Here is a 15,823-nt window from a genome sequence, read left to right on the forward strand (position 1 = left end):
AGTTAACTTTTTGACAAAATTAATTACTCATATCATTAATCTATAATTTTTCTGAACACTAACTCTAAGCTTAACCCATTTTCTTTCTAGGGGAGGCCCCCATACCCCTTGTTGACTGTGGTTACATTCAATTCCATAGCGTCATACCCAAAAAAAAAATTTTGCTTTCTAAAGATCATTTCAGTTTTTATTTTTAAATTGGTAGCTTTTGCTTTGCGCATGTAGTTTTTGGCCGAGTTGATATTTAGATCAACTCCTTTCTGTTTTATCCTAATTATATAGTAAATTTTGAGGTCATATTGTACCATCTCACAATGTTATGTCATATGCAAATATTTGTGTTGTTGCATGAACTTTCTTGTAATAGCATTAGTGTATTTTGTTTGAATCGTGAATGTTTTGCACTGGTTCTTACTTACACATGTACCTGTTAAACTTCTCCTTTTTACAGATGTTTCAGGCTCGGTTCAGTGATCAACACCACAAACGTACAAACTGTACACTTGGAGGGGGGAGGGGGCAGTGGTTAATGCCAATGTATGCTTATTAACTGGACAATTTTTTTTTTTTTTAACGAGCAAAATTAATGCTTTTAATAGGTGTTGAGAGTGGGTGAACAAAAAAAGAGTACACTATGTATGTTTGTTACGGTGTTGATAATTGTGACTGACTCGTTAGCTTTGTCGTAATCTTTTGTTGTGTGCATGTTACGGAGTTAGAGGTCCCTTCAGTTTTGTTGTGTTAAACGGGAGAAAGGTGACATTGTTTTATTTGTTAATCTGTAAACAAACTCTGTCCAGTCCTCTCTACCATTCCTGCCATTGGTTTGACCAAATTGATTCCTGTCAGTAAAATTCTTGGATTAATTTCTGAAGGCTGTTGTTTATTTGGCCCCCCAGTGAGAATATAAATTGATCTCCTCCTTAATTATTTCTTAAAGCAAGGCTTCTACCTGATAATGGGGTAGAATCTGGCACTTGCTTGAAGTGTGATGAATCGCAGGATCGATCCCCCTTGATGGACTTCTAGTCAGGATTTCTGCCAGAGGGTACCCTAAAATCTGGGAAATTAATGGAAACATTTATACAATTGTTAGAAAGATTATAGTAAGAGAACTGGTGTTTAAAATTTGTCAAGGTACATGAAATGCAGTGTTTAATTTGAAAACATTTCAAAGCCACAATCACCTATTGGGGACACTTATGATCGGTTTTGTTTTTATTACATACCCTCACATTATTTTCTGTCAGAAAGCCTGGTACACCAAAGCCTGGTACACCAAAGACCATGGGAAAGTACATATAAATGATCTCTTGCTGCCTTTTAGGTAGAAAAAGAAAAAGAAATGATTTATTTAACGACACACTCAACACATGTTTATTTACGGTTATATGGCGTCAGATATATGGTTAAGGACCACACAGATTTGGAGAGGAAACCTGCTGTCGCCACTACATGGGATACTCTTTTCGATTAGCAGTAAGGGATCTTTTATTTGCGCTTCCCACAGGCAGGATAGCACAAACCATGGCCTTTGTTGAACCAGTTATGGATCACTGGTCGGTGCAAGTGGTTTACACCTACCCATTGAGCCTTGCGGAGCACTCACTCAGGGTTTGGAGTCGGTATCTGGATTAAAAATCCCATGCGTTGACTGGGATCCGAACCCAGTACCTACCAGCCTGTAGACCGATGGCCTAACCACTACGCCACCGAGGCCGGTCCTTTTAGGTAGAAGTGGGTCTCCCTCTCTCAGTGTCTGTGTGTGTGTGTCTCTCTCTCTCTCTCTGTTTGTCTGTCTGTCTGTCTGTCTGTCTCTGTCTCTCTCTCTCTCTCTCTCTCTCTCTCTCTCTCTCTCTCTCTCTCTCTCTCTCTCTCTCTCTCTCTCTCTCTCTCTCCCTCCCCCCCCCCCCCCCCCCCTCCCCCTCCCCCTCCCCCTCCCCCTCTCTCTCTCCCTCTCTCTCTCTCTCTCTCTCTCTCTCTCTCTCTCTCTCTCTCTCTCTCTCTCTCTCTCTCTCTCTCTCTCTCTCTCTCTCTCTCTCTCTCTCTCTCTCTCTCTCGCCCCAAGTGTTGAAATAACCACATTTTAAAATGTTCTGAGGAATCATTAAACATTCCTTTCCTCCTTTCCTTCTGTCCACTGCAAAAAGTTTTTTCTTCTATATCAGTATAATAATTCTGGATTGACCTCTAACTTGTTTGATGTTGTGATCTCAGTAGTTGTGCTCGTTACGTTCTGTTTCTTGTGTTTACGTTAGAAACAAGATTTGTTTACGGAGGACCTGTACGCACGTGGGTCTATGCGCTATGGGAAGGATGAGGCGCCGGTCTACCGGGATTCCGTGTTCGCGGCCAACGAGCTAAAAGCTCAGGACTCCCCGAAGCCGCGCAGTGTTATTTATCAGGGCGATTATTCGGGCACCAGCAGCCTGAATGAGAGTTTTAAACAAGGACCAGACGACTCGGTCACTTTCGGCAACCAGGTACTAGGGAGAAGTCGTTTCAGTTAGGGAGCAGCTGTTATAGAATATTATTTGTGGCTTTGAACAAAGGTGTTCGTTACGAGTAACTGTGATACTTTTTATATGTGTAATTGTGTTAGATGTTATGTGTAATTGTTTTAGATGTTATGTGTAATATTATTTATGATTGATCTTCAATTTATCTAGTGCATCTGCTTAACCATCCACCTGTCTTAGAGACTACGTGACTATTCTGCTAAATATTCTATGACTACTGTATATAGTGACCTGTATTAAGCAGCCATTTGACATAAGACACCACCTCTTCCTATCCTCGTAAATCTAGATAGTACATATTGACCTGTATTAGCAGTCACCTGACTAAAAAGACCACCTTAATATTCATGTAAAGCTTCCAAGACAGTATATATCTACTTGTGTTCAGCACTCACCTGACAAAAGAGGCTACTTTACTTTTCCAAATATAGTACAAACTGAATTGTGTAAAACGACCACCTGCATTAACAAAGAAGCTTTCAATACACTTTAATGCAGGGTTTAATTGTAATTAAATGATATGATAAAATTATGTTCCATTTCTAAGATTAAGGTAAGCAACATAAGTTGACCCAGTATGATGACCTCCCAAAGGTATAGTCTGGGTTTTTTTAGCATTGTTCAATGGAACAGGTTGCATGACAGCATAAATCAATGAATGTTATTCAAAAGCATGTATTTGAAACCTCAGTCTTTAAAGATGTTTTGTTTCAATCAGGACATTCAACTTGATGCCTGTAGCACCAGTGTTTTTTGTTTTGTTACCTTGCGAACATTTAAGATTTGTACGGTTCACTGGTTTAAGTCCATCTTATTGCTGAGCATGATGCTGTACGCTTCTGAGCAATTAAAGCTCAACGTGCTGTATGCTTCTGAGCAGTTAAAGCTCAAAATGCTGTATGCTTCTGAACAGTTAAAGCTCAACGCGCTGTATGCTTCTGAGCAGTTAAAGCTCAACGTGCTGTATACTTCTGAGCAGTTAAAGCTCAATGTGCTGTATGCTTCTGAGCAGTTAAAGCTCAACATGCTGTATGCTTCTGAGCGTTAAAACTTAATGTGCTTCTGAGCAGCATACTTTATCCACTGCTGAGCACGACATGAGCACACTTTATGCTTCTTGTGATATTACAGTCACCTGAGAATTATGTCATATTTTGGAATTTTCAAATATTATATTTTTAGTTTTATTCTAGCTTTTGACTTTTTGTGTGTGTGTGTGCGTGCGTGCGCCTGTGTATGTGCTTGCATGCATGTGTCTGTGTGCCTGTGTATATCTGTCTGTCTGGTAGGAATATCATTAATGTGATTCCTTGTTCAGTCAGTGAAAGAAAATCTATTGATTTTATATCTGTCTGTTGAAGAAATATTCCTCTTTGAAGGTTTACAATCTTGTTTAGCCTGTCTAGCGTCGGTGAGAAACCTAATTACACTTTTCCCAGTAAATGTTTGTATGTCTTTGACATCAGTCGAAGACGGAGTTGAATATTGTTTGATCTTCTCCGATGAGTACATTTATTTTAGTTGCCTCATCAATTACCCTTTTATTCATGAAATATTCAGTCACATTTTGTTGAATATATCCATCACGTATTATGCCTCTTTCATGAAAAAACCAAATGAAGCAGAAAGCTTTGTGTACAATGTTCGCTGTTGTGATATCACTATGTATTTTTACATGAGATTGGTTTCAGATCTCCAAGATAGATAAAGCTTTTGAAAATAGAAATAATTCACAAATTTGTTTGATAACTAATGTAAAAACTGTTGTAACAGAGTTGCTGTCTTAAAACAACCACTCATAATTAATTTTGTGTCCAGTTTATCAGTAAAGAAGATTTCACCGAATTTTCTGAAATTAAAATCTTGTAGCACTCGTTTTTTGTCAGAGTTTTGGACAGCTATAAATTCAAACCAGAACTTGAAATGCCCTTGTTTTTATAAAAGGTATTGCATGGAATTTTTCAAAAGAAGAAACAATTTATTTTATTTTATTGAGCAGTCTATTAGCAAATTGTGTACTATTTGTATTTGTATAGCCAGCGTGTATAAAAAGTAACAGTTGACTCTTGTGACTTTATATTAGAAGGGTGCCTGTAGTAGAACACTCAGTATATGGACACACTCATTTGGATATTTCCCATTCCAACCATTGCACTACGGCCAGTGTGTCAAATGTCATGGTAAATACTGTCCTATACAAGCCGATAGGAACCAGTAAGGAATTGGGGAGGGAACCATACGCTTAAGGTCCAAAACATTTTATTTTATTAAAAAGATTTTTCTTTACTATCTTATATTATATACACCACAGAAATTTACTTCTGCCTCTCACTTGGCATATGCCCCCCCCCCCCTTGAAATAATGGAATAATAAAAATAGTAATAATAAATTTTCCTGCCAGAACAAGTGTAATAAAAATGTAAATTTTCTTACAAGAAACAAGTGTAATACAAGTTAATTTTCTCACAAGAAACAAGTGTAATACAAGTGTTAATTTTCCTCACAGGACTACATGGAAGCGCAGATCGTGGGCCAGTCGTTCCACCAGCAGTACTCGGGGCCACCGCCCGATAACCGTTACCTGGCTGGTGGGCCGAGCGCGTCGGAAAATGCACGGTTCAGTTCTTACAGTGGATCTTCGTTTAGTACCAGCTTCGATCCTGACAACGTACCAGTCGACAGAGCACCAGTCTACTCTGGGTGAGTCGCTTAGCAACAGAACCATTTTGGTGTAATTATTTAATTATATTTATTGATATGTGTGAGAGATGTAGCAAAGGAAAGAAATGTAGAATTATCAGAGTTATTTCCCCTTAACTGGAAACCTGTTGGTGGAATTTGTTCAGAGCACAATTATTAACATTTTCACATAAGTACAAATCATACGCTAGTGGGAAGGGCGTTATCACCAGCATACAGTTTTAAAAAAAACAAAAATCTTGCCAAAAATATTTTCAAAATCAGCATATCCTAGTCCACGTTTTACAGATATGATTTTACAGTTGCACATTTGACACTTACGCATTTTATTGTAACACATTTTACAGTTGCACATTTTGTAGTCACATTTTACAGCTGCACATTTTACAGTTATGCACTTTACAGTTACATATTTTTACAGTTACACAATCACCAATAATAACATTGAACTGGGGTCTCATTTTATTTCTCATTCAATATAATTTCATTTTAATCATCTTCTTTCACTGTTTTTTTATCATAGCAAGCTGAAATGGAGGAGGTAATGGTCTCAAAATAACTGTTGTCAAGTGCCTTTATGTTATACTTTGAACACTTACCGTCAGTATTTTTTTACGCACTCTTATCTATAAAGCAGAGATGAAAATTATCCTGAATTTTGAATTTTAGCTCCACCCCAAAAATTGTTCCTTTGAGGTCGACAACAGTCTTTGCATCCTTGTTTTGGCTGTGTACACACCAAATATAACATATCCAACAATGATTTTTTTATATGATATATTTGACGAATAGTACTTTTTATTTCTTTCATCTTTTAAAACTTACTATTTTGTCTAAAATGATGAAAAATGTAAACATACTGACCTGTAATCGGGTTGTCTGCTTAGTATAGAACTTGGAACAATTTTGACAGGCATCAAGGTAAGTAGTCTGGTTTTTATTTTAATGTGGCAAAGCATTGTAATAATATAGCTAATTTTGAATTTGAATGACGTCAATATTCGGTTTGAAAATTACTAAAGCACCTGACTGTGTTTAAAGAAAATCTTGTAATTAAAAAATTGTACTATTTACGAAATATGGATTTCAAGTGAAATTACGGTATGATATGTTATATTTATTGTGTACGAAGCTACAACAAGTACAAAAAGTGACTGTTGTCGACCTTAGGTTTTGTTTTGTTTATATTTATGTTTTGTTTGTTTTTGTTTTTATTTATGTTTTGTTTGTTGGTTTTTTTTTTTTTTTTTTTTAACTAGGTACTTTTGAAAACCAGTCCCCAAATTCCAGATTATGAGACAGAATCCCAAATTATAGATAATAAATCATGTCCCAAAATACCAATAATAAATCATGTCTGGGATTCTGATGGAATCTTAAAACAAATCCCCAAATTCAATACCTTAAAAATTTCTTGTATTTTTTTGTCTAACATTTTCATCTCTGTTTTTCATTTTAGAGTGTAATAAATTCATGCATATGTTTAGACTTATAACAACACGTGATAGTGGCTATCCTAGATGCAGTCTTAACTGCTACAAATAAACACTGGTTATCTCCCATACCAGTTGTTTGTATTCCTCTTAGTAAACATAAATAATAGTATGAATATAACTGCGTAACATTTAAAAAATTATATATATATATATCAGTGTTTTAATGCATATGTATGTATTTTGTTTTTAATTTGTGTGGAATTTTAGGATTTTTGTGTTACATATTTTGTATTAGTGTTGTACGTGTGTTATGTTTGTTTGTTGTCACGAAAGGTAGTATTAGATTTACAAGTACATGTAACTTGTAGTAATTAGATGTAGATCTCTTAAAGAGGTAATGTTTATACAAAAATATAGTTAAAATGACAAATATAAGTGAAAATCTTGTTACAAATCTGTAGATCCTAGCCATTATTTGTAAACTGACATATAAAAATGTTTAGATTCCACTTGTGATATTATAGGTGTGGACCATGGTGTTTTTAGTGTTGTAAATCAGCGTTTGTCTACAGATCAGCCTGCTTTAGAAATAATGAATTCATTGAAATTAGGGGATTGGAGATGGTGTTTCAGACAAAACAAATAATAACACTACCTACCAACTGTACCATTCAAAATCCTAGTTTCTGACATGAGTGCATATTTGTTGCACTAGCTTGCTCACAAACCTATTGATCAGGAAAAAATACCCCCTCCACAGACTGCTACCCTGACTAAAATATCCCCCTCCCAACTAGAAGACTGGTCTGAAAACGACTATAAATAATGATTATCAAAACACAGAGATTCAGGCTATATTTTCCTATCTTCCTTTAAGGAGTCTCATTCCAGCCAGTGCACCACGACTGGCATATCAAAGGCCATGGTATGTACTACTCTGTCTGTGGGATGGTGCATATAAAAAATCCCTTGCTGCTAATTGAGCAGAGTAGCCCATGAGTGGTGACAGCGAGTTTCCTCTCTCAATATCTGTGTGGTCCTTAATGATATGTCGGATGCCATATAACCATAAATAAAATGTGTTGAGTGCGTCCTTAAATAAAACATTTCTTTCCTTCCTTCAATAAGGGGTGGGACGTATCCCAGTAGTACAGTGGTCGCCTGATGTGCAGTGGGTCTAGGCTATTTTCCCTTGTACTCACAGCACCACACTGGTTTTATTCTTTAATTATCTAGGGGTGGGACGTATCCCAGTAGTACAGTGGTCGCCTGATGTGCAGTGGGTCAAGGCTATTTTCCCTTGTACTCACAGCACCACACTGGTTTTATTCTTTAATTATCTAGGGGTGGTATCCCAGTACAGTGGTCGCCTGATCCTAGGCTATTTTCCCTTGTACTCACAGTACTAGGGTGGGACGTCCCAGCAGTGGTCTGATGTGCAGTGGGTCTAGGCTATTTTCCCTTGTACTCACAGCACCACACTGGTTTTATTCTTTAATTATCTAGGGGTGGGACGTATCCCAGTAGTACAGTGGTCGCCTGATGTGCAGTGGGTCTAGGCTATTTTCCCTTGTACTCACAGCACCACACTGGTTTTATTCTTTAATTATCTAGGGGTGGGACGTATCCCAGTAGTACAGTGGTCGCCTGATGTGCAGTGGGTCTAGGCTATTTTCCCTTGTACTCACAGCACCACACTGGTTTTATTCTTTAATTATCTAGGGGTGGGACGTATCCCAGTAGTACAGTGGTCGCCTGATGTGCAGTGGGTCTAGGCTATTTTCCCTTGTACTCACAGCACCACACTGGTTTTATTCTTTAATTATCTAGGGGTGGGACGTATCCCAGTAGTACAGTGGTCGCCTGATGTGCAGTGGGTCTAGGCTATTTTCCCTTGTACTCACAGCACCACACTGGTTTTATTCTTTAATTATCTAGGGGTGGGACGTATCCCAGTAGTACAGTGGTCGCCTGATGTGCAGTGGGTCTAGGCTATTTTCCCTTGTACTCACAGCACCACACTGGTTTTATTCTTTAATTATCTAGGGGTGGGACGTATCCCAGTAGTACAGTGGTCGCCTGATGTGCAGTGGGTCTAGGCTATTTTCCCTTGTACTCACAGCACCACACTGGTTTTATTCTTTAATTATCTAGGGGTGGGACGTATCCCAGTAGTACAGTGGTCGCCTGATGTGCAGTGGGTCAAGGCTATTTTCCCTTGTACTCACAGCACCACACTGGTTTTATTCTTTAATTATCTAGGGGTGGGACGTATCCCAGTAGTACAGTGGTCGCCTGATGTGCAGTGGGTCTAGGCTATTTTCCCTTGTACTCACAGCACCACACTGGTTTTATTCTTTAATTATCTAGGGGTGGGACGTATCCCAGTAGTACAGTGGTCGCCTGATGTGCAGTGGGTCTAGGCTATTTTCCCTTGTACTCACAGCACCACACTGGTTTTATTCTTTAATTATCTAGGGGTGGGACGTATCCCAGTAGTACAGTGGTCGCCTGATGTGCAGTGGGTCTAGGCTATTTTCCCTTGTACTCACAGCACCACACTGGTTTTATTCTTTAATTATCTAGGGGTGGGACGTATCCCAGTAGTACAGTGGTCGCCTGATGTGCAGTGGGTCTAGGCTATTTTCCCTTGTACTCACAGCACCACACTGGTTTTATTCTTTAATTATCTAGGGGTGGGACGTATCCCAGTAGTACAGTGGTCACCTGATGTGCAGTGGGTCTAGGCTATTTTCCCTTGTACTCACAGCACCACACTGGTTTTATTCTTTAATTATCTAGGGGTGGGACGTATCCCAGTAGTACAGTGGTCGCCTGATGTGCAGTGGGTCTAGGCTATTTTCCCTTGTACTCACAGCACCACACTGGTTTTATTCTTTAATTATCTAGGGGTGGGACGTATCCCAGTAGTACAGTGGTCGCCTGATGTGCAGTGGGTCTAGGCTATTTTCCCTTGTACTCACAGCACCACACTGGTTTTATTCTTTAATTATCTAGGGGTGGGACGTATCCCAGTAGTACAGTGGTCGCCTGATGTGCAGTGGGTCTAGGCTATTTTCCCTTGTACTCACAGCACCACACTGGTTTTATTCTTTAATTATCTAGGGGTGGGACGTATCCCAGTAGTACAGTGGTCGCCTGATGTGCAGTGGGTCTAGGCTATTTTCCCTTGTACTCACAGCACCACACTGGTTTTATTCTTTAATTATCTAGGGGTGGGACGTATCCCAGTAGTACAGTGGTCGCCTGATGTGCAGTGGGTCAAGGCTATTTTCCCTTGTACTCACAGCACCACACTGGTTGTATTCTTTAATTATCTAGGGGTGGGACGTATCCCAGTAGTACAGTGGTCGCCTGATGTGCAGTGGGTCTAGGCTATTTTCCCTTGTACTCACAGCACCACACTGGTTTTATTCTTTAATTATCTAGGGGTGGGACGTATCCCAGTAGTACAGTGGTCGCCTGATGTGCAGTGGGTCAAGGCTATTTTCCCTTGTACTCACAGCACCACACTGGTTGTATTCTTTAATTATCTAGGGGTGGGACGTATCCCAGTAGTACAGTGGTCGCCTGATGTGCAGTGGGTCTAGGCTATTTTCCCTTGTACTCACAGCACCACACTGGTTTTATTCTTTAATTATCTAGGGGTGGGACGTATCCCAGTAGTACAGTGGTCGCCTGATGTGCAGTGGGTCTAGGCTATTTTCCCTTGTACTCACAGCACCACACTGGTTTTATTCTTTAATTATCTAGGGGTGGGACGTATCCCAGTAGTACAGTGGTCGCCTGATGTGCAGTGGGTCAAGGCTATTTTCCCTTGTACTCACAGCACCACACTGGTTTTATTCTTTAATTATCTAGGGGTGGGACGTATCCCAGTAGTACAGTGGTCGCCTGATGTGCAGTGGGTCTAGGCTATTTTCCCTTGTACTCACAGCACCACACTGGTTTTATTCTTTAATTATCTCTGTGGTCCTTAACCATATGTCTGACAATATATAACCATAATAACAATGAGTTGAATGCATCATCAAATAAAACATTTCTCTCTCCTTCCTTTAATGATCCCAATTCCATTTATTGATCTGATCGTAAGACAACAGCCAGCAATTATTTCCAGCTTCCTATGTACTGAATTTCAATCCCGCTAGGTATTTGGCCTATTGCCAAGGTTACAGTGTTTCCACTTGTTGTTAGGCAACACAGCTATCTGTGAGTGCTCCAGAACCTGTGGAGGAGTGGTAAATAGTGTATTGCTAGTCACATGCAATAACTACATATCAACCATATCTGAGATATTTCACTCCAGGCAGAGTTCTCAGATGATCTGCTGTCTTGAGGGTTTGGGTGTGGCTGTAATAGGTCGTCATGGGTTACAGGTTTTACTTTTACAGATGATCCACATCTGTAATGTTTACAGATTATTGCACTTATATATGTAATGTAGTATTTCAAATTATTACACATGAAATATAATATTACATATGTAATATTTCACATTATTGCATGTGTGATATTTCAAATTATTGCTATTTAGTATTTCAGATTAGTACTGCATGTGTGCAGTGTTTCACAATTAATACATCAGCGGTTACTTATATCATTAGACATACTGTTCTACTGTAATTTAAAACTGGCATTTGTAATATTTAAAACTATTTTATGTAGTATAATTACGCAGCTATTCAAATTATTATACCTACAGTCGTGTATATTAGAGATTACAGTTGATTACATCATCTGGTTACAGTGTTTCAAATTGGGTGCTGGTGTGGAAGAAGGAAGGAAATGGTTTATTTAACGACGCACTCAACACATTTTATTTATAGTTATATGGCATTGGACATGTGGTTAAGGACCACACTTATATTGAGGGATGAAACCTACTGTCGCCACTTCATGGGCTACTCTTTTCGATTAGCACATACCATGGCCTTTGATGTACCAGTCGTGGTGCACTGGCTGCAGCGAGAAATAGCCCAGTGGGCCCACTGATGGGGATCGATCCAATATTGACCGTGAATCAAGCGAGCGCTTTACCACTGAGCTATGTCTTGCCCCGGGTGGTGGGGTGGAGGGTGGGTCACATGATCTACGTGTAGCTCTATCGGTAGAGCGCTCACCTGAAGTGCTTTGGCCACAGGATCGAACCTCCATGGTGGGCTTTTGTCCGTCTCAACTAGTGACCCACAACTGGTATATCAAAGCCTTGGTATGTTCTGTCCTGTCTGTGGGAAAGTGTATACAAAAGATCCTTTGCAATTAATGGGAAAATGTTGCAGGTTTCCTCTCTAAGACTGTCAAAATTACCAAAGTTTAACATCCAATAGTCGATAATGAATAAAACAATGTGCTCTAGTGGTGTCATTGAACCTTTTGTTTATTTTTTAAATTGTTGCACACATAGAAGTTAAATGTATTTTAATGTATTAATTGTTTCTGGGCAGAAAAACAAAAAACGTTTTAAAAATTAAATTGCATTAAAGGCATATTGTCACAGACCACGTGACCTATTTACTGGTCTAACAAAGTATTACCTGAACAAAAATTATTTGATTTGTCCCTAAATGTACTTTATTCAACCATCTTCATAACCACCATACTCCATTTATTAATGATATTTTGTAAAAATAATTGAATTATGGCAATGGTCCATAATTCAAAAACTAAAATTGCCGAGAGGGTTGACATGGATTTCACTCCATCATGGTTCAGTTAAGGTAATGCGATAGCTAGATTTGGTTTCCAACAATTAATGTAATTTTTATTTATTATCCATTTTTAGAGAAATAAGGTCTTTCACTATCATCTATTAAATATTTGATTACAAAGAAATATATTATATATATATATATACTGTGTTTTTAATAGTTTTATCTGAATTAATTCTACATTTTTTAATGCTGAGATAATGAAACCTCTGGATTAAGAAAACACATGCCTGACAAATGTTACGAACATTAACCTAATTTGTTTGTCTGTGTAGGTATTCATGTGCTTGGATGGAACACATTCATGTTTAAATCCAACACTATCACCGGGGTCACAGTGTCAGGTTACTAAATAAACACTTACAGGACTTTGTTCTAAATGATAATAAATCTGTGATTCTTGACCCACCGGTCGCTAGACTATTACTGGGTCCTCAGTCCTCAGAATTGTTCACACATGTCATCAAAATCATTGAAAAATGCTGCACTGAATGCATTGACAGATTTGTTTTGATTTTTTTTTTTTTTATATAAATATAAAACATTTTTTATGTATAACAGGTGATTTGTTTATTCATATACATATTTTAAATTTGTTTACAAGAATTTCATACCAAATAATAAATAGTCAAACCTGCTTTAGTGGCCACTTGTATTAAGCAGTTACCTATGTTAAAAAGGCCACATATTAATTGTCACAAATCATCTAATATAGTATAAACTAACCTGCATTAAACAGTCACCTGTCTTTAAAAGCCACTTTTTATTAATTTGTTAGTGGCTGCTTAACACAGGTTAGACTATTAATAAAAAAATAAAAATTCAATGTAACAGATGCTAAAAGAGCTGGTATTTTAGTACTGGTATTTAAATCATTGTGTAGGAAATATTGTACAAAATAAACTCAATGTCAATTATATCATTTTGCATTTTGTAACTACCAATTTTGTAAATTTTGCAGTATGTTACTATTAATATAAACTAGTTGTATAATAACAATTATTATTATTATTATAATCAGTGTGCGTTTATTATGAACTGTAAGAAAAAATAAAATTAGGTGTCCTGTTGGTTTGATTTCTGTCACCAGCTGACCTCTCATCCAGTCCTGACCTGTCAGCCGTGTAAATTGATGTTTAAACAGCCCACAGGTCTTTGTGCATTGTTGACGTGCACATTTGACCTTCGCAGGCCGCAATGTCATATTAGCTGTGTTTTCATAACCCATACACACTAAGCATTCTTGTTTACAGCCAATATATGCTTCAATTTGTTGTAAATAATATATCTATTTTGTTAAATATTGCTTCTGAACATAAAAAATATGTTTACAAAGAAAACAAATTAAGCAGTAGGAAATAATAACATAATCAAAATAGATAAATTATAATTATAAAAAAGCTGTAATTGAAAAAAAAAAAAAAATTGTAGGAAAATAAAAGTAATTATATATTTGACATACACTACAAATCTGGTGCACAATATGAAATAAGGGCTGTTATTGCATTATAATGTGGAGGAGTAGGGTAGGGTAGGGTAGGGTAGGGTAGGGTAGGGTAGGGTAGGGTAGGGTAGGGTAGGGTAGGGTAGGGTAGGGTAGGGTAGGGTAGGGTAGGGTAGGGTAGGGTAGGGTAGGAGTGGAGGTGGTTGGAGGGGGAATTAAGATAATATTATATATATAGATTTTATAGTAGATTTCTTGGGGGGGGTGGGTGAGTTAACATTTGTTTTGTTTAACGACACCACTGGAGCACATTGATTTATTAATCATTGGTTATTGGATGTCAAACATTTGGTAATTCGGACACTTTAGTCTTAGAAAAAAAATCTGCTATATTTTTCCGTTATCAGCAAGGGATCTTTTATATGTACCATCCCACAGACAGGATAGCACGTACCACGGCCATTGATATGCCAGTCATGGTGCACTGGTTGGAACGATTCTGGCATATAGTCTCAGAGGAAATCTGTATGTTTTCCGTTATCAGCAAGGGATCTTTTTATTACTTTTGCCCACATGCAGGACAGCGCACACCATGACCTTTGATATACTAGTCATGAGCACTAGTTGAGACAGGTAAAAACCAAACAATAAGAGAATGGATCCACTGAGGAGACTTGAACCTATGACTCGTGTGCAGATATCATTAATTTCAACTTATTTCTGTGCTTATATCCAATTAAGGTTCAAGCACGCTGTCCTGGGCACACACCTCGGCTATTTGGGCTGCCTGTACAGGACAGTGAGTTACTTGTTAGATGTTTGTGGTTAGTGAGAGAGAAGAGGGGTGTAGTGGTCTTACACCTACCCATTGAGTTGTTAAAACTCGCTCTGGGTGGGAGCTGGTACTGGCCTGCGAACCCTGTACCTACCAGTGCAGATATCAACAAATGCTTTCACTTTATTCTTTGATGATAATAGGTATTGTGCACGAAATATGTCCCACTTCCCATAGTACTTTCTGGAACACCCTAATTTAATTAGTCCGTTAGAAATGATGTAATGGCCATTGTAGTGACAGCTAATTAACTCTTGTAACAATGTGTTTTTCATCAACTAAAGAGCTCCACTTTGTGTGATGAGGGGGAAAAGGACTGCGTGTTATGTCAGACAGTATGATTGATAGATTTGTTATGTTACTAGAGTTGTTGCTACCATGGATATCTGATGACAGAGTACACAGGAAATTAGTGCAGTGCATGTTACTGCTATATCTTGAAAGATCTGCTTAAAAAACTGGATGTTTTGATTGGACTCTTCCTAACAGAGGGGTGTCAGGACAGTCAACCATTTCACAAATATTTCTGTGTTTTTCAAGTGCATATTTAACCAAACTGTTTGCCCATTCTTCCTGCCCCAGTTATCAGAATGTATACTAAATAGTTTTTTCTATAATTGTGGACCAGTCCATTTTGAGGGGTGGAGGTTTGAGTTTCTGCCTGCAGACGTTTGGATAGTATTGGTTTCCCTGCTGTAGAGAGCACATTCCAGGCAGGGTGCAGACTGCCCCTAGCACACACACATTGTAGACTAATAGCACTTGATGTGGATTTATTCCACACTCTGGAATGACTTCCATACACTGTGATATTCTTTGACTGGCAATATGTCTTTAGCTATGTTAAAGGAAAGGTACTGTAACCTGTCTGTGTCTTTGACTGTGTTAAAAACAAAATTGTTGTAGAATTGATTTAGATGGATGTACCTGCACAGTTTGAGTGCATGTTATTTATTTACTGTCTATTTTAATATACTGTGCTGTATTTTTAATTTAGATTTTCCCTTTATTTTCGAAACAGTCATTAGGCTAATAGTCCCAAATGATGATAGAGCTGATCAAAAATGTTTGTAAATCTATGCTTCCTGCCCAGCCATTGTTAGCAGGCTCTACTGTCCAGTGGAAGCTTCATATCGCAAAACAAATTTAAATACAT

The 15,823-nt window shown here is 38.2% G+C and overlaps 1 protein-coding gene across 7 annotated transcripts in view; it reads left to right on the forward strand.

The window, feature by feature from the left end:
* The window catches only part of LOC121379261 (ankyrin-2-like), a 253,747-nt gene that overhangs the window by 113,464 nt on the left and 124,460 nt on the right, over positions 1 to 15,823 (forward strand). For 5 of the 7 annotated variants that reach the window (XM_041507783.1, XM_041507786.1, XM_041507787.1 and 2 more), the window contains 2 exons: positions 2,259 to 2,483; positions 5,027 to 5,220. In XM_041507783.1, the coding sequence (XP_041363717.1) occupies positions 2,259 to 2,483; positions 5,027 to 5,220 (419 nt within the window). Of the gene's footprint in view, positions 1 to 2,258; positions 2,484 to 5,026; positions 5,221 to 5,743; positions 5,762 to 15,823 lie in introns of all 7 variants that reach the window. The other 2 variants (XM_041507782.1, XM_041507784.1) reach the window with 1 other exon arrangement.

This window comes from Gigantopelta aegis, chromosome 8 (assembly GCF_016097555.1).
Source record: "Gigantopelta aegis isolate Gae_Host chromosome 8, Gae_host_genome, whole genome shotgun sequence".
Classification (NCBI taxonomy): Eukaryota; Metazoa; Mollusca; class Gastropoda; order Neomphalida; family Peltospiridae; genus Gigantopelta; species Gigantopelta aegis.